Source organism: Peromyscus maniculatus, chromosome 23 (assembly GCF_049852395.1).
Source record: "Peromyscus maniculatus bairdii isolate BWxNUB_F1_BW_parent chromosome 23, HU_Pman_BW_mat_3.1, whole genome shotgun sequence".
Classification (NCBI taxonomy): domain Eukaryota; kingdom Metazoa; phylum Chordata; class Mammalia; order Rodentia; family Cricetidae; genus Peromyscus; species Peromyscus maniculatus.
In genome coordinates this window covers 54,930,316-54,950,474 of record NC_134874.1, presented here as the reverse complement: position 1 = coordinate 54,950,474, position 20,159 = coordinate 54,930,316, and the positions used below count along the sequence as shown (strand labels likewise).

Genomic DNA, 20,159 nt, shown 5'->3' with positions numbered 1-20,159 from the left:
GTCTGATGTCAGTGAGGAGGAGGAGGAGGACAGTCTGATGTCAGTGAGGAGGAGGAGGACAGTCTGATGTCAGTGAGGAGGAGGAGGAGGACAGTCTGATGTTAGTGGGGAGGAGGAGGACAGTCTGATGTCAGTGAGGAGGAGGACAGTCTGATGTCAGTGAGGAGGAGGAGGAGGACAGTCTGATGTCAGTGAGGAGGAGGACAGTCTGATGTCAGTGAGGAGGAGGACAGTCTGATGTCAGTGGGGAGGAGGAGGAGGACAGTCTGACGTCAGTGGGGAGGAGGAGGAGGACAGTCTGATGTCAGTGAGGAGGAGGACAGTCTGATGTCAGTGGGGAGGAGGAGGACAGTCTGATGTCAGTGAGGAGGAGGAGGACAGTCTGATGTCAGTGAGGAGGAGGAGGACAGTCTGATGTCAGTGAGGAGGAGGAGGACAGTCTGATGTTAGTGAGGAGGAGGAGGACAGTCTGATGTTAGTGGGGAGGAGGAGGAGGACAGTCTGATGTCAGTGAGGAGGAGGAGGACAGTCTGATGTCAGTGAGGAGGAGGAGGACAGTCTGACGTCAGTGAGGAGGAGGAGGAGGACAGTCTGATGTCAGTGAGGAGGAGGAGGAGGACAGTCTGATGTCAGTGAGGAGGAGGAGGACAGTCTGACGTCAGTGAGGAGGAGGAGGAGGACAGTCTGACGTCAGTGAGGAGGAGGAGGAGGACAGTCTGATGTCAGTGAGGAGGAGGACAGTCTGATGTCAGTGAGGAGGAGGACAGTCTGATGTCAGTGAGGAGGAGGAGGACAGTCTGATGTCAGTGGGGAGGAGGACAGTCTGATGTCAGTGAGGAGGAGAGGGACAGTCTGATGTCAGTGGGGAGGAGGAGGACAGTCTGATGTCAGTGGGGAGGAGGAGGAGGACAGTCTGATGTCAGTGGGGAGGAGGAGGACAGTCTGATGTCAGTGAGGAGGAGGACAGTCTGACGTCAGTGAGGAGGAGGACAGTCTGATGTCAGTGAGGAGGAGGAGGACAGTCTGATGTCAGTGGGGAGGAGGAGGACAGTCTGATGTCAGTGAGGAGGAGGAGGAGGACAGTCTGACGTCAGTGGGGAGGAGGAGGAGGACAGTCTGATGTCAGTGAGGAGGAGGAGGACAGTCTGATGTCAGTGGGGAGGAGGAGGACAGTCTGATGTCAGTGAGGAGGAGGAGGAGGACAGTCTGACGTCAGTGGGGAGGAGGAGGAGGACAGTCTGATGTCAGTGAGGAGGAGGAGGACAGTCTGATGTCAGCGGGGAGGAGGAGGACAGTCTGATGTCAGTGGGGAGGAGGACAGTCTGACGTCAGTGGGGAGGAGGAGGACAGTCTGATGTCAGTGAGGAGGAGGAGGACAGTCTGACGTCAGTGAGGAGGAGGAGGAGGACAGTCTGATGTCAGTGGGGAGGAGGAGGAGGACAGTCTGATGTCAGTGAGGAGGAGGAGGACAGTCTGATGTCAGTGAGGAGGAGGACAGTCTGATGTCAGTGAGGAGGAGGAGGACAGTCTGATGTCAGTGGGGAGGAGGACAGTCTGATGTCAGTGAGGAGGAGAGGGACAGTCTGATGTCAGTGGGGAGGAGGAGGACAGTCTGATGTCAGTGGGGAGGAGGAGGAGGACAGTCTGATGTCAGTGGGGAGGAGGAGGACAGTCTGATGTCAGTGAGGAGGAGGACAGTCTGACGTCAGTGGGGAGGAGGAGGAGGACAGTCTGATGTCAGTGAGGAGGAGGAGGACAGTCTGATGTCAGTGGGGAGGAGGAGGACAGTCTGATGTCAGTGGGGAGGAGGAGGACAGTCTGATGTCAGTGAGGAGGAGGAGGACAGTCTGATGTCAGTGGGGAGGAGGAGGACAGTCTGATGTCAGCGGGGAGGAGGAGGACAGTCTGATGTCAGTGGGGAGGAGGAGGAGGACAGTCTGATGTCAGTGGGGAGGAGGAGGACAGTCTGATGTCAGTGAGGAGGAGGACAGTCTGATGTCAGTGAGGAGGACAGTCTGATGTCAGTGAGGAGGAGGAGGACAGTCTGATGTCAGTGAGGAGGAGGACAGTCTGATGTCAGTGAGGAGGAGGAGGACAGTCTGATGTTAGTGAGGAGGAGGAGGACAGTCTGATGTCAGTGAGGAGGAGGAGGAGGACAGTCTGATGTCAGTGAGGAGGAGGACAGTCTGATGTCAGTGAGGAGGAGGAGGAGGACAGTCTGATGTTAGTGAGGAGGAGGAGGACAGTCTGATGTCAGTGAGGAGGAGGAGGAGGACAGTCTGATGTCAGTGAGGAGGAGGAGGAGGACAGTCTGATGTCAGTGAGGAGGAGGAGGACAGTCTGATGTCAGTGAGGAGGAGGAGGAGGACAGTCTGATGTCAGTGAGGAGGAGGAGGAGGACAGTCTGACGTCAGTGGGGAGGAGGAGGAGGACAGTCTGATGTCAGTGAGGAGGAGGAGGACAGTCTGATGTCAGTGAGGAGGAGGAGGACAGTCTGATGTCAGTGAGGAGGAGGACAGTCTGATGTCAGTGAGGAGGAGGAGGACAGTCTGACGTCAGTGAGGAGGAGGAGGAGGACAGTCTGATGTCAGTGAGGAGGAGGAGGACAGTCTGATGTCAGTGAGGAGGAGGAGGACAGTCTGATGTCAGCGGGGAGGAGGAGGACAGTCTGATGTCAGCGGGGAGGAGGAGGACAGTCTGATGTCAGTGGGGAGGAGGAGGAGGACAGTCTGATGTCAGTGGGGAGGAGGAGGACAGTCTGATGTCAGTGAGGAGGAGGACAGTCTGATGTCAGTGAGGAGGAGGAGGAGGACAGTCTGATGTCAGTGAGGAGGAGGACAGTCTGATGTCAGTGAGGAGGAGGAGGACAGTCTGATGTCAGTGGGGAGGAGGAGGACAGTCTGATGTCAGTGAGGAGGAGGAGGACAGTCTGATGTCAGTGAGGAGGACGAGGAGGACAGTCTGATGTCAGTGGGGAGGACGAGGAGGACAGTCTGATGTCAGTGGGGAGGAGGACAGTCTGATGTCAGTGAGGAGGAGGAGGACAGTCTGATGTTAGTGAGGAGGAGGAGGAGGACAGTCTGATGTCAGTGAGGAGGAGGACAGTCTGATGTCAGTGAGGAGGAGGAGGACAGTCTGATGTTAGTGAGGAGGAGGAGGACAGTCTGATGTCAGTGGGGAGGAGGAGGAGGACAGTCTGATGTTAGTGAGGAGGAGGAGGACAGTCTGATGTCAGTGAGGAGGAGGAGGAGGACAGTCTGATGTCAGTGGGGAGGAGGAGGACAGTCTGATGTCAGTGGGGAGGAGGAGGACAGTCTGACGTCAGTGGGGAGGACAGTCTGATGTCAGTGAGGAGGAGGACAGTCTGATGTCAGTGAGGAGGAGGACAGTCTGATGTCAGTGGGGAGGACAGTCTGTGAAACAAACAAAGGACACACAGCTCAGGCAGGGGGAGGCAGGCAGACTGGGAAGGGTTCCAGAAGTCTCTTCAGGAGGACAAGGTGCATTTGCTCCTGGTGTGTGGTCGCACAGTGGTATACAGCTGCCATAGCTCAGAATCTTATGTGGATAAAGTCTCCTGTGTCTAAGCTTTTCCTCAGGAAAACTGGTTTTTAAAAGCAAAGAATTAGCCGGGCGTTGGTGGCGCACGCCTTTAATCCCAGCACTCGGGAGGCAGAGCCAGGCGGATCTCTGTGAGTTCGAGGCCAGCCTGGGCTACCAAGTGAGCTCCAGGAAAGGCGCAAAGCTACACAAGAGAAACCCTGTCTCGAAAAACCATAAAAAAAAAAAAAAAAAAAAAAAAAAAAAAAAAAAAAAGCAAAGAATTAACCAGAGAGGGAAAGACACACCTCAGCATGCAAGGGGACAGTGATATGAGTGACAGCTGACATCTCGTAACAACAGAGGCTGGGAGTGCCAGCAGCACTGGGAAGAGGCCCCAGATCTGTTCCTTCTGTTGACCACGGCTCAGAAGCCAGCTAGCAAGCCACTGAACAGGTTCGCCTGGAGTGTGCACTTCACGGAAATGGGTGAGAAATGCCGCCTGGCTCTGCAATCAGTTCTTCCCCAAGCTAACAGCTCCTAGAGACCAGGAGAAGAAGGCCAACTTGCAGCTCCCCTTGGGAGGGAATGAGAAGAGGGAGGTGTGTGCCCCATATTCCAGCTTCCCAGCACAGCCAGAGGACTTGACTGTGCTGGCCCAGGCTCCAGGCACAGAGGAGGAATGGGCACACCTTGGCCTGAGGGCTGCCAAACAGAACTCGGCAGCTGCTGCGGCACCAGACCTCTGGCACCTTGAAGAAACGCCTGCACAGCTCCTCAGGGAGGAGAGAGAGGAGCGGAGCATGTGTGTCTAATACTCGGCCTTCAGGAAAACTGCCCAGGGCACTGATTTCCGGCTTACTAGACTGTGGTGCAGGTAGATTATTCTTTAACTTTCTCCTTTTCTGAAAGCAGAATTCGAGGACTGAGTTGAAGCCTTTCTTCTTTAAGTGCAAATGCTGTGACTCTTCCACCCCCAGTGACTCCCCTGGTCTCCTGCACTGAAGATCACTCAGGCAGGGTCCACTTTCACTCAGCTGACATCACCTGGCCTTACTGCATTTCCATTGCTGTCTGTAAGATCCGTTGTGATGACTCCTTCATGCCTAACGCTGGTAACTGTGCTCTGTTGTTCTTCATTGTTCCTCTAGAGATTTGTCAACATTCATTTAAAAAAACAAACATTTGCTTTGTTAATATTCTATTTCATATTTCACTTACATTTTTCTAATTTATTTTCCCTGCGTACTGAGACTAATTTCTGTTTCAAAGGCTAACATAGATCTACTCAAACTTTTTAACACACACATTTACAGACCTTAAAACAACTACGATACAGGCCTGGCAGTGGCCCACAGAGGTAGATAAGCCCAGCGGCAGCGGATGACAGGGACATACAGGCCCCTCGGCAGCCGGCAAAGGTAGACAGGTACTGCAGCAGCGACAAGCAGAGGCAGGTAGGCCCGCGGTGGCAGCCGCCAGGGACATACAGGCTCAGCTGCGGCCACCCACAGAGGCAGGGACACCTCTAACCCCAACACCTGGGGAAGAAGCTATCTCCGTGGGTCGGAACCAGAACGAATCTGAACACTCCATCTGAGGACAACCTAGGGCCCAGCTGCTGATCCTGTGAAACCCAACAACTTGGAGGTGTTGGTGAGACTACCTCACTCAGCTGAAATCCATCCGGGAGAGGATTCAGATCCCTACAGTTTGAAGTCTGAAGAAACAAGATCAGCTGAGGAGTTGACAAATGAACAAAATGTGACCTGGGAACACAGAAGAAGGCACTGCCAAACCAGATCACCAAAATCATAAGTATATACTTCACCGACTGAGATCAGCTGCCCCTGAAGAAACAGCCCAATAGCACCAATTTAACCAAGAACTCCTACTGAACCAAGACTAAAAATTAGAACAAGGAAGGCACTCTCAGACACAGACACCACCTGCACCGAGCAGAGGAAGAGATGAGTAGACGCCAGTGCAAAAATACAGGCAACAACATAAAGACCTATATGGCAACATCAGAACCTAGTGATTCTACACCTGCAAGACCTAAACATACCAAGACAGAAGAAATCAACCCTAAAAAACAACTTTAAGAAGATGATAGAGGCCCTTAAAGAAGAAATAAAACATTCCCTTAAAGAGGAAATAAAAAATTCCCTTACAGAGGTAATGAAAAACTCCATTAAAGAGGAAATAAAAAACTCCCTTAAAGAAATGGAAGAAAAGAATGAACAAAAAATGGGAAGAAATCAAAGAAAGCCAAGAAAAAGCAATTAAACAGATGAAAGAAACATTCCAAGATCTGAAAAATGAATTTGAGACAATAAAGAAAACACATGCTGAGGGAATGCTGGAAATAGAAATCCTGACTAAACAAACAGGAACTACAGAAACAAGCATAACCAACCGATTGCAAGAGATGGAACAGAGAATCTCTGACACTGAAGACACAATAGAGAAAATAGATTCATCAGTCAAAGAAAACACTAAAGACAAAAAAGTTGTAACACAAAACGTCCAGGAAATTTGGGACACCACGAAAAGACCAAACCTAAGAATAATAGGGATAGAAGAAGGAGAAGAATACCAACTCAAAGGCACAGGAAATATATTCAACAAAATCATAGAAGAAAACTTTCCTAACCTAAAGAAAGAAATATCTATGAAGATACAAGAAGCTTACAGAACACCGAATAGGCTGGATCCAAAAAAAAAAAAAAAATCCCCTCGCCACATAATAATCAAAACACTAAACACACAGAACAAAGAAAAAATATTAAGAGCCACAAAGGAAAAAGACCAAGTAACATATAAAGGCAAACCCATCAGAATAACACCAGACTACTCAATAGAGACTATGAAAGCTAGAAGATCATGGACAAATCTTATGCAGACACTAAGAGACCACGGATGCCAACTCAGACTATTATACCCAGCAAAACTCTCAATCAACATAGGCGGAGTAAACAAAATATTCCAGGATAAAACCAGATTTAATCAATACCTGTCCACAAACCCAGCCCTACATAAAGCACTAGAAGGGAAAATCCAACCCAAAGAAGCTAAACACATCCATGAAAAATCAAGCAATAGATAATCCCACACCAACATACACCACAGAAGGACAACACAACCACAAAAAATAACAGGAATTAACAATCACTGGTCATTAATATCCATCAACATCAATGGTCTCAACTCACCTATAAAAAGACACAGGCTAACAGAATGGATAAGAAAACAGGACCCATCCATCTGCTGCATACAAGAAACACACCTTAACTTCAAAGACAGACACTACCTCCTAGTAAAGGGCTGGGAAAAGTCTTTCCAAGCAAATGGACCTAAGAAACAAGCTGGTGTAGCTATCCTAATATCTAATAAAATAGACTTCAAACTAAAATCAATCAAATGAGATCAGGATGGACATTACATGTTTATCACGGGAAAAATCCAAGAAGATGAAGTCTCGATTTTAAACATTTATGCTCCAAATACAAAAGCACCCACATTCATAAAAGAAACACTAATAAAGTTTAAAATGCACTTCAAACCCCACACATTAGTAGTGGGAGATTTTAACACACCACTCTCACCAAAAGACAGATCTATCAGACTGAAACTTAACAAAGAAATAAAAGACCTAACAGATGATATGACTCAAATGGACTTAATAGATATCTACAGAATATTCCATCCTAACACAAAAGAATATACCTTCTTCTCAGCACCCCATGGAACCTTCTCAAAAATTGACCACATGCTTGGCCACAAAACAAATCTCAACAGATACAAAAAAATTGGAATAACCTCCTGTATCTTATCAGACAACCATGCCTTAAAGTTAGACCTCAACAACAACAAAAATTATAGAAAACCCACAAACTCATGGAAACTGAATAATGCCCACATGAAACATCAATGGGTCAAGGAAGAAATACAGAAAGAAATTAAAGATTTCCTAGAAGTCAATGAAAATGAAAGTACAACATACCCAAACTTATGGGACACTATGAAAGCAGTGCTAAGAGGAAAATTCATAGCTTTAAATGCACACATAAAGAAGATTGAGAAATCCCATACCAATGAAGTAACAGCACAACTGAAAGCTCTAGAACAAAAAGAAACAAACTCACCCAGGAGAAATAGACGCCAGGAAATAATCAAATTGAGGGCTGAAATCAACGAAATAGAAAACAAGAGAATAATACAAAAAAAATCAATGAAACAAAGAGTTGGTTCTTTGAAAAAAATCAACAAGATAGACAAACCCCTAGCCAAATTAACCAAAAGGCAAAGAGAGAGCACCCAAATTCACAAAATCAGAAATGAAAAGGGAGACATAACAACAGACAATGAGGAAATCCAGAGAATCATCAGATCATACTTCAAAAACCTGTACTCCACAAAAAATGGAAAACCAGGAAGAAATGGACAATTTTCTGGATAAATACCACATACCAAAATTAAATCAAGACCAGATTAACCATTTAAATAGACCAATAACCCCTAAAGAAATAGAAACAGTCATCAGAAGTCTCCCAACCAAAAAAAGCCCAGGACCAGATGGTTTCAGTGCAGAATTCTACCAGAATTTCAAAGAAGAACTAATACCAATCCTCTTCAAAGTGTTCCACACAATAGAAACAGAAGGAACACTACCAAACTCTTTTTATGAGGCTACAATTACCCTGATACCCAAACCACACAAAGATGCAACAAAGAAAGAGAACTACAGACCAAGCTCCCTCATGAACATTGATGCAAAAATACTCAACAAAATATTGGCAAACCGAATCCAAGAATACATCAAAACAATCATCCATCACGACCAAGTAGGATTCATCCCAGGGATGCAAGGATGGTTCAACATACGGAAATCAGTCAATGTAATACACCATATAAACAAACTGAAAGAAAAAAACCACATGATCATCTCCCTAGATGCTGAAAAAGCCTTTGACAAAATCCAACACCCCTTCATGATAAAGGTCTTAGAAAGAATAGGAATACAAGGAACATTTCTAAACATAATAAAAGCAATTTATAGCAAGCCAACAGCAAACATCAAATTAAATGGAGAGAAACTCAAAGTGATACCACTAAATTCAGGAACAAGACAAGGCTGTCCACTCTCCCCATATTTATTCAATATAGTACTAGAAGTTCTAGCTAGAGCAATAAGACAACAAAAGGAGATCAAAGGGATACAAATTGGCAAGGAAGAAGTCAAACTTTCACTATTTGCAGATGATATGATAGTATACATAAGTGACCCCAAAAACTCTACCAGGGAACTTCTACAGCTGATAAACTCCTTCAGTAAAGTGGCAGGATACAAGATCAACTCAAAAAAATCAGTAGCCCTCCTATACACAAATGATAAAAGGGCTGAGAAAGAAGTCAGAGAAACATCACCCTTTACAATAGCCACAAATAATATAAAATACCTTGGGATAACACTAACTAAACAAGTGAAAGACCTTTTTGATAAGAACTTTAAATCTCTAAAGAAAGAAATTGAAGAAGATATCAGAAAATGGAAGGATCTCCCATGCTCATGGATAGGTAGGATTAACATAGTAAAAATGGCAATCTTACCAAAAGCAATCTACAGATTCAATGCAATCCCCATCAAAATCCCAACACAATTCTTCACAGACTTGGAAAGAAAAACACTCAACTTCATATGGAAAAACAAAAGACCCAGGATAGCTAAAAGAATCCTATACAATAAAGCAACCTTTGGAGGCATCACCATCCCTGACCTCAAACTCTACTATAGAGCTATAGTAATAAAAACAGCTTGGTACTGGTATAAAAACCGACATACGGACCAATGGAATCGAATTGAAGACCCTGACATTAATCCATGCACATATGAACACCTGGTTTTTGACAAAGGAGCCAAAACTATACAATGGAAAAAAGAAAGTATCTTCAACAAATGGCGCTGGCATAACTGGATCTCAATATGTAAAAGATTACAAATAGATCCATATCTGTCACTATGCACAAAACTCAAGTCCAAGTGGATCAAAGACCTGAACATAAATCCAGTTACACTAAACTTAATAGAAAAGAAAGTAGGAAGCACTCTTGAACGCATTGGCATCAGAGACCATTTCCTAAATAAAACACCAACAGCACAGACCCTGAGCACAATAATTAATAAATGGAACCTCTTGAAACTGAGAAGCTTTTGCAGGGCAAAAGACACAGTCCATAAGACAAAAAGACAGCCAAAAGAATGGGAAAAGATCTTCACCAGCTCCACATCTGACAGAGGATTGATCTCCACAGTATATAAAGAACTCAAGAACCTAGACATCAAAATACTGAACAGTCCAATTAAAAAAGTGGGCTAAAGAGCTAAACAGAGAATTCACAAAACAATAAACACAAATGGTTGAAAGACATTTAAAGAAATGTTCAACATCCTTAATCATCAGAGAAATGCAAATCAAAATGACTCTGAGATACCACCTTACACCTGTCAGAATGGCTACGATCAAAAACACCAATGACAGTCAATGTTGGAGAGGATGTGGAGCAAAGAGAACACTCCTCCACTGTTGGTGGGAATGTAAGCTTGTACAACCACTGTGGAAATCAGTATGGCGGTTTCTCAGAAAATTAGGAATCGAACTACCTCAAGACCCAGCCATCCCACTCTTGGGCATCTACCCAAGGAATGCTGATTCATACCATAAATATACATGCTCAACTATGTTCATAGCAGCACTATTTGGAATAGCCAGAACCTGGAAACAACCTAGATGCCCATCAACGGAAGAATGGATGGAAAAAATGTGGTACATATACACAATGGAGTACTACTCAGCAGAGAAAAACAATGAAAGCATGAAATTTGCAGGCAAATGGATGGAACTAGAAAAAAATCATCCTGAGTGAGGTAACTCAAACCCAGAAAGACAGTCATGGTATGTACTCACTCATAAGTGGATTCTAGATATAAAATAAAGAACAATCAGACAACAACCCATAGAACCATGGAGGCTATATATATAGCATGGAGGTCCCTAGGACGACTGTGGCTTATAATAAATTTCGGTTTTACTCAATTATTGAAAAAAAATAGCCAAATGAATAGAAACACATGAACTATGAACCAAAGGCTGAGGGGCCCCCAGCTGGATCAGGCCCTCTGAATAGGTGTGACAGTTGATTGGCTTGATCAGTTTGGGAGGCAACTAGGCAGTGGGACCAAGTCCTGTGCTCATTACATGAGTTGGCTGTTTGAAACCTGGAGCTTATGCAGGGACACTTAGCTCAGTCTGGGAGGAAGGGACTGGACCTGCCTGGACTGAGTCTACCAGGTTGATCTCAGTCCTCGGGGGAGGATTTGCCCTGGAGGAGGTGGGAATGGGGGGTGGGCTGGGGGTGAGGGGAGGGGGTGGGAGGGGGGAGAATCGGGGAACCCGTGGCTGATATGTAGAACTGAATGGTATTGTAAAATAAAAACAAACAAACAAACAAACAAACAAACAAACAAACCCCCAAAAAAACCAACTATGTTGGCTTCATATCACAATAGTTAGTGTGACGTATTCTTTCTACCAAGATAATATTTTCAATTTTTCCAATTTTCTTTGGTTCTTCTATTATCCAGAGCTAACTTGTTCAGTAGTAAAATATTGGGGGTAGTCTACACATTTTATTGTTAGTTCCTAATTCAACTCCATTACTATCAGGAATATACTCTGCAAGATGCCAGTTTTTAAGACTTCTATGAACTGAGAACTGAATATACACACGGAAAAATAAAAGCCTACCCACTACCCTGCATACAATTAATTCAAGGAGAATCACAGAGCTAAATATAGAAGTAAAGAGAAGAAGAAAGCTTTACAGCCTAGGGGTAAGCAGATACTTCCTAAGATACAGGAAGCCCTATTAATAAAAAACCAAACAAAAAACCTTGTAAAAGGTCTTTACAAATTAAAGCCAAATTAAAATACTTTGGCTATCAAGAAATATTAAGAAAATTGAAACTAAACTACAAACTGGAAGGAAAAATTATAAAAATATAAGTAAAGGGAATTTATATTTATATTTATATTACATTAAATATTATAAAATGAGAGACACACTACATAAGTTCCTGAAAAGGTGCTCAAGATGTACATCATCAGAGGAGCAGAGATTGACCATAACGAGATGCATTTCACATTTTACACCGAGCAGAGCAAGTCAAGCGGAAACACCGGCAACAGCAGCTACAGGCAGGCTGCGGCACCGGCAACAGCAGCTACAGGCAGGCTGCGGCACTACCTTCCCGTGCACTGACGATGACGGGCACCGGCGCATGCGCAGTCACTCTGGAGGACGGCTGGGTCTTTCTTAGAAAGGTGAGTACAGGTGCCTGATTAGAGGCGAGCAGAGCACCAGTCTTGTAAAGTTGAACATACACCTCCCCAACGACTGATCTGCCTATTCATCCTATCCAGAGACCTAAACACAGTCATCCATAAAAATATGTACAAGCTTTATAGCTCTACTCTGAAGAGCAAAAACTAGAAGCAACTCCTGGGCCCATCAGCAGGGAATCAGCACACAGTGACCCCATCACACGGAGAAGAAAATGCTGACAGGGACACTCACAGGTGCAAATCTCAGACGCTCTGCAGGACGAGTGTCTCCAGACACTGTCTGCTGTCACCACACTGTTGACACTAAGCTTAGCAAGAGAGAAACGGTCTGTGGTGACGGAGGACGAGGCAAATTGCTTATGCAACAGAGATTTAGGTGAACTGCGGAGGCACCCAGAAGCCTTCTGGGTGACAGAAAGTTCCCACATCCTATCTAGAATACTGCACTGATTCACCTGATGACATACTTCAGAGAACTCATCCAATCATAATACACAAGACATACACCTCTCACTACATATAGATTTATCACAAAGGAAAAAAATAAAAATAGCTTAAGAAAATGTCAACACTCAAGAGAAAACCACTTTTGAACATTCCCCAAGACAACTTTTTTAATATTTACATTAGGGTTACTGAAATCCAATTTTAGAAGTCAAACCCGAGCGCTGCCAAACTCATCAGCACAGACGCTGCTGTGAGGCTAGGGGTCTCTCTGCAGTGTCAAGGAGTCGCCAGGCCTGCTTCCATCACTCGGACTGGCCTCCAATGCCACAGAGCTCTGCAGACCAAGTCACAGCGAGACAGAGATGTGCATAAATAAAAAGAGAAGGGTTAACAGGAAATGACAGGAAGTTCCAGATCCAGTAAAAGGAAGGCGTCATACCTGTTGGGAGAGGGATGTAGATCCTTTTCTCTAGTCTCCTTCGCAAAGCTTCGTCGATGTCCCATGGGAAGTTAGTGGCAGCCAGAACCATCACCATTTTGGACGGATCATCATTTTCTAAGGCTCCCCCAACTCCTGTGCAGGGAGAGGGCTGTCAGTGTCCTGTGATGGCCATTTCAGCCCTTCCCTCAGCCAGCCTCTCCAAGTGTCAGCCACGGCTCTTGGTGGAGCCTCGGTGAGCAGCTTCCCACACCTGTGACCTTGATGGAGTGGAAAACCAGACACCAACACAGAACAGGACAAAGGAGCTAAAGAATTTGACACCCAAGGAGGGATCTTCCAGCCTTTATGGAGAAAACAGTGCATGTTGCTTCGGAAAATTCAGACGGGAATGTTTTCACTATAAGTTGCCTCTTTTTTTCCTTCTTAGTTTTGGGTTTAATTTCATTGGCTTTCTCAGGAAGTGAGAACGGCTGACACACTGCACAGTGTTTTATGATCAGAACAACCAAGAGTTTGTGTGCACTGACTGCTTCTTCACAATTAAAATTACAGGATTAAAAACTTTATCCCGGCATGGCAGTGCACGCTTTTAATCCCAGCACTCGGGAGGCAGAGGCAGGGGAATCAATGTGAGTTCAAGGCCAGCCTGGTCTATGTATCAAGTTCAAGAACAGCAAGATCTACAAAATAAAGAGAACTTGTCTAAAAACACAACAACATCATCAAAACCTTTGAGAGTAAAAACTGGCTCTGGGCAATACACAGGAAATGTTATTCATACATTAGCTCACAAACATGATGTTTATCAAAGCATATTAGCCCAATGCAACATGCATAATAAATAAATCATTACTAAATGTCTTTTTAAATCGTTCTTATGAGGAATAAATCTCTCCATCTAACAAGCAGCCATGATACTATTCAATGAAATCCTGCTGGCTGAATGTGTACTCAGTGATGCCCTGGCCCCAATTTTAAACACCTCATGTTTTCTGTAATGCTTTCCTCCCAAATAAAAATATTCCTTCCTTTCATATATAAGCAAGAGTTGAAATGGCACACTGACTGAGGGACAGGTCTCCTAGCACACAGCACCACTGTTGGTCTCTCAGTGCCTGGCACTGTGTACCATCTGATGTTAAGAACCCATCCTAAGGGTAGTATTTTGAATGAGAATGGCCCCCAAAGGCTCCCCAGTTAGAGGAACTTTTTGGGAAGGATTAGGAGGTGAGGCCTTGCTAGAGGAGGTGTGTCACTAGGGGTGGGCTTTGCAGTGTCAAAAGTCCAGCCCAGGCAGAGTCTCGTCTCCATCTCTCTCTCTCTGTGCCTGCAACTTGCAAATCAGATGTGAGCTCTCAAGTGTTTCTCCAGCACTACGCCTGCCAGGATCCTCACCAGGATAACAATGACTAACCCTCGGAAACCGTGAGCGAGACCTAGTCAAATGCTTTCTTCTAAAGTTGCCTTGGTCGTGACGCCTCTTCCCAGCAATAGAACAGTGACTAAGACATGGAGGCCACAACTGGTGGGTGATCAAACCAGCACGTGCTGAACATTTTAGACACGTTTGTATCTTTTCTTGTGGACTGCTTCGGCTGCCTGCTGCTGTCCATCACACAACTACCAGACTGAGCTGAGCCGAAAGAAGTGCTAGCGAAGCCCCACCTCCCCTTTCCTCAGGCTCCCCAAACGCTTCTCCTCTTTGCCCAGACACCTCCAGCCGTGTGTCACAGCCCTCTGCCTCCCGTGCCGCAGCCCTCCCCTCCTGACACTGCGACTGCTACCCCCAGAGGTCCCTCTGCCACAGAGGAACCTTGTGTGACTTCTGGTCAGCTGTTTGCCTCTGCCATAGCAGTTGGTCTCAAGACCTTTGATGCTCTTAAAAGTTCCTATCACAGTGTGGAGTATGTCTATCAGTGTTTTCTAGAAACAAAACACGGACAGGCGGGAGTGGCTCAGTGGTGCTGCCCATCAGACACAAGGCTCTAAGTTCCACCCGGCACCATAAGTAGACAGATGATAGACAGACAGACAGACAGGTAGAGTGCTCAAAGTATTAATTCATTGTAAAAATAAGACTCCATGACTCATCTAATTACAGTTTATCTTATGAGAAACAATCATAGTTTTCAAAACCTCCCAAGTCTTAATTAGAAGACCTTTTTTGTTGTTTTGTTTTTGTTTTTCCAGACAGGGTTTCTCTGTGTAGCCCTGGCTGTCCTGGAACTCACTCTGTAGACCAGGCTGGCCTTGAACTCAGAGATCAGCCTACCTCTGCCTCCTGAGTGCTGGGATTACAGTCATGGGCCACCACCGCCCGGCTATAGAAGACTTTTTAAATGGCACCACGTCTGAGTAAGTAAGAGCACAGCTGCACTCTCCCACCTGCTTCTGCCCTCCATCCTCTGGGACTCTGCGGGTTCTGTGGACCCTGGATCCTCTACTACAGACTTGGGAGAGGATTAAAGCAAAACCAGTAAACGGGCCTTGATGTTACTACTGAAACTGTGCAGCCCTTGTGGAGCCCTCCGGTGGTCTGGAGGCCCAGGGACTCCCAGTCACACCTCAGAGCCTTGGCTCTGCCAGCAAAATCCTTGGTGGCCAGAGTGGTCCCTTGCTCCATAGCCTAGAACCTGGACACTGGCACATGGTTCACTGCGAGTACTCAATGAGTCCTTCCAGATGCATGAACAAGTGGGTGGATAAGCAAGTGACTAAAAAGAACTCCCAGCTGCCTCCTGATCCTCACTGAGAACTTACAAAGCCTGGGTCCAGCCATGCTGGAAGGAGTGATCATGGGAGAGTCTTTAAATGTCAGTTACCGTCCATCTGGACAAGCAGCTCAGACTTGACTCTGCGACTTGCTTCATGCTCGTCCGATGTTCCTCTTCGACTGCAGATAGAATCTATTTCATCAATGAAGATCGTGGTGGGGGCGTAGAACCTAGCCTTGGTGAAAACATTGAAAGTAATCATTCAGTGATCTCATAAAGCACTCCGTATTTTTAAGTCATTCTAAAATAGCGGGAAATGAAAGCTACAATTTCTGTTTATTAAGTGCTACCCCTGTCTTGTCCCTGATAATCTTTTTAGGAAAAAAAATCCAAAATTAAAACTTACATAGTTGGTGACATTAGGTGAAAGATACACAGAGATTTGATACTATTTTTTATCAGGGACTATGGGGGTCCAGCCCCTCAATAGCCCCCTCCCAGGGTCCGGGAAGAATCTACAACCAGCTGATAATTATTAATCTTTGATGAGAAGAAATGAATCTATGTACACAAAACTCCTTAGTCCATATACTTTATTATTCTGTGACAGTTACAAGCTTATATTCTGCTCTCATATTTAGGTCATCTTTAGCCTGATTTCTCTCTGCACTTGTCTGCGATCCCCTCTAGGTTCTATCTTAATTCCTTCATCTAGTTCTGCCCCTTCTAGGTTCTCATCCATCTTGTTCCTTCCCATATCATCTCCTCTCCCGTCTCCTCTCTCCTCTCTCCTCTTCTCGTTCTACGTCATCTTGTTCTTCCCCATCTGGCTCTTCCTCATCTTCCATCTCGTTCCTCTAGTACTCTCCTGTAGCCCTTCAATCTACTTCTTCCCCATCTCAGTTTGTTCCTCTCAAGTTCTTACCCATCTAGTTCTTCCATTCTCTTTTTTCTCTCTGTCCCCTGTGCCCTGGAAGTCCTGGTATATATACACTTACAAGCAGTATTCCCTTAGCAGTGCAAAACCAGGCTTCCATGGTCAAATGGAGGGGTGATAAGAATTACAAAGAGGGGTACTAGTTGTTAATTACCATTTGTGACCCAAAGAGGAAGTGACTAATGAATTAACTAAAGGCTAAATACGGGTAATATCTAAGAAGAGGGATCTTATGTGCACAACTATAATCTTAAATGTGTTTGGTAAAAGATGTTAAAAATCTATAAGTTGCTTGGTCAATGGGAGAAAATAAAACTGTCTTCTTTTTTCCTGTGGCTCCTATCTGTCCAAGCTGTCTGCCATTTTTCTGCAGGGTGGGGGAAAATGTGCTCAGTCTCTAGGCAACCTGTGTACAGCTAGATGCCTCAGGTGATAGTTAAAGGGAGATCTGGAACTGGAGGTAAGGTTTGGGAAAGGAGGAAGTTAAGCTTAATTAGCACATCCACCAGGCCTTCTCAAACAGGTAGCCTGGATGCTTAAGTCTGTTCTTAGAGAGTACAGAGGTATCTCTGATAAGGTACTTTCTTCCATCCGGTGATGGACCTGGCCGGATGCTACCAATAATGATAATTACAGGGAGGCTTGAACTGGGAGTTCTGGCTGAGCATAGCTGTTAGCACAGAAGGTTATCTAAATATTCCTAGAAGTGGTTAGGTAAGTAGTTAGAGGTCTATAAAGTTAGTAAGGCTGTAAGAAAGGAGGAGTCTGAGCTAAATTGTGTAAAGCTATTACTTAATGTCTACCTGACCTAGGTGGTGTCCCCTTGTGGAATTTACCTTAAGTCAGGAGACTCGCCTGTGGGTTGTTATCACTGTTAATCCTCGGAAATTGGGTGACCACCTGGGTGGTGTTTCCTGTAGTCCTTGAAAGTGGCTAAGGGAGATAACTGGTTCCAGAGAAAGCCTTTCCTGAGGCTGTTCTCCAAATGCCTGGAATGTGTATGTCTAGAGAGTGATCAGTCCACACTGTTAGCCCTTCTTAGGGAAAAATCAATTGGGAAAACTATGAAGGCACACATGATTTTCATAACAGAATCAGCTGATATATAACAAGCCAAGTAACACCAAAAACTCCTTGGGATTTGGCTTCCTCTGGAGGAATTCCCTGATTCCTCCAGGTAGTGACTTTGCCATAACCAGCTGAGTTCTTATGATATTCCTGCAGCCCGCAGCAATTTTTTCTATGTTTTAATTATTATTCTTTTGAGACAGATCTTACTTGGGAATCCAAGTAATAGCACACTTACCATTTCAAACAATAGACGGACTAACTTCTCAGATTCACCTCTGTACTTCGAAGTCAGTGTAGAAGAAGAGACATTGAAAAATGTTGTCCCACATTCAGTGGCAACCGCTTTAGCTAGCATGGTTTTCCCAGTCCCTGGAGGTCCAACCATCAGCACACCCTGAAAATCCAAAGAGGGATTAAGCAACACACTAGATTTAAATGCTTTTCATAAACTACCATCAACTGATCACGCTGATGTACATGAGGATCCCCAGCAAAATGTAAACTCGGTTGTCATGGTGAGACTAGTGCATTTAGCAAGAGCAACAAGAAAATGATAAAAGTGATTTCTCCAAGTGTTTCAGGTCAGAAGTGGCCAGAGATAAGCTCATAAAAAATGGCTGAGCAGGTATGGTGCTCACGCCCATAATCCTGGCACGTGGGTAGTGTACATGGAGTGTTCGGAGATGGAGGCTAGTGTGGACCACAGAAGAGACCCTGTCTGGTAAAACAAAAGGTAAGGAGGGGGAAAGGAGGGGAGAAGGAAGAAAGGGGAGAGGAAACAGAAGCTGTGGCAGCAAAGAGCCCTTTTATGCATTCAGGGGGATTCACCTTTCCTGAACTCAAGGGGAGACAATCCTATAATTCTGTGGACTACTTAGAGCGACCCTCCTGGGGCTGGGAAGATGGCTCAGTGGTAAAGAGAATGCGCTACTCCTGCAGAGGACCTGAGCTCAGTTCCCAGCACCCACATAAGGCATTTCACAACCACCTTTATCTCCAGCTCCAGGGGATCCAGTGCCCTCTTCTGGCCTGCAGAGGCACCTGCACTCACATGCACATACACAGACACAGAGATACACATAATTTAACTTGTGTAACTTTTTATTTACAGAAATAGACACCCAAAAGCTCTTAAAACTAACCTCTCGCTCAGCCACTGAACCCCATGACTTGGAAGGCGGCAGCCCCGCTGCTCTAAGAGCTCCCCGCTCTCTTGCTGTGGGGTTGGCTGCAGCACATCTCACTACAAATTCACAAGCAGGTGTGGAGGGGGTGTGAGCTGCCCAGTGTACCAACATTGGCAACACACAGCTCCACGGCAGGCTGCCCTTTGTTATGACGAGTCCCCACGTTAAGACTGTCAGACGCACTCACCTTCCACGGCCTTCGAATCCCTTTGAAAAAGTCAGGCATCCACATGGGAAGAACAACAGCTTCCCGGAGCAACTTCTTTGCCTCCTCCAGATCTGCGATGTCATCCCTTGGAGAGAACAGTTGCACGCTTATTCAGGGACACCTCTGATTTATGGCCACTGCCAATTACTTTAAATTTATTTACTTATAAAACTATCTTATAGTAAGGCTGTATTCTAACTCTTACTATTAAAAATGACCAGTGAAAACACACTGGGTCACTAATTAGAACACGTTATGCAGTTAGCAAACTCTGTCAGCAGCAAATGGAATGTCACGTCCCCTGTTGGGTCCTGTCAGAACTGTTGTTACAGACGAGGCATTATCGGGAGATCGATGGGGAGGAGAGAAGAGCCACACAAGCCGGCCTTAGGACTTGTTTTCTTCTCTGCTGTAACTCAGGACTCTCACCAGTGAATGCTAGGGTTCCGAGACACAATGTCCCTCTCCAGGGCTTCCACCAGATCCTTATCGTATCCAGCGCCGTCAAATTTGGGGATTTCACCATCACTTGCACCATCTTGCATATTTTTCCTTCCCTGGAGGTATGGATAAAAAGGTTATGGTCAGCAATAAAAAAAAACTTTGATATCACTAAGTTTTCAACACACAATGTGACTGTATGTGCGTGTATACATGTGTGTCCATGTATACATATGTTTGTGTCCATGTGTTTATGTGTCTGTGTATGCAGAGAGCAGGGACCAGGGAGGAAATCCAGAGCCTAGCATGCTGAGCAAGCACCCTAGCACTGAGCCACCTTCCCAGCCCAGAGGCATCTCTTTAAAAATATTTTCTTCGGAAGGGTGTGGTGGTGCACACTTTTAATCCTAGCACTCGGGAGGCAGAGGCAGGTGGATCTCTGTGAGTTCAAGGCCAGCCTGGTCTACACAGTGAGTTCCAGGACAGCCAGGGCTACATGGAGAAACTCTGTCTCGAAAAACAATATATTTTTTCTTACTATTTAAAATAGTATCCTCTGGTTGCTTCGATGTCATCCTACCCAATTAATTCATCCCCAAGTAGACCATCCTCACATCTATATTCTTGGATACAGCTGCAGGTAGGACTTTGCCAACCTTTACTGGATCCAGCGGTCTGGAGAAGCCTGCCTCTAACTCACTGGATACAAAGTGTTGCCCTTCTGCTAGAAAACAGACAAGTGACATACAAGAAGAAAACTCATTACT

General features: G+C 45.3%; 1 protein-coding gene across 6 annotated transcripts in view; it reads right to left on the bottom strand.

Moving 5' to 3' along the window:
• Katnal1 (katanin catalytic subunit A1 like 1) overlaps positions 1-20,159 on the bottom strand; it is an 80,558-nt gene that overhangs the window by 18,403 nt on the left and 41,996 nt on the right. For all 6 annotated transcript variants that reach the window (XM_076560660.1, XM_015998267.3, XM_006979616.4 and 3 more), the window contains exons 5-9: positions 19,381-19,508; positions 18,931-19,036; positions 17,792-17,950; positions 15,657-15,783; positions 12,832-12,966 (exon numbers count right to left, since the gene is read on the bottom strand). In XM_076560660.1, the coding sequence (XP_076416775.1) occupies positions 12,832-12,966; positions 15,657-15,783; positions 17,792-17,950; positions 18,931-19,036; positions 19,381-19,508 (655 nt within the window). The remainder of the gene's footprint in view (positions 1-12,831; positions 12,967-15,656; positions 15,784-17,791; positions 17,951-18,930; positions 19,037-19,380; positions 19,509-20,159) is intronic.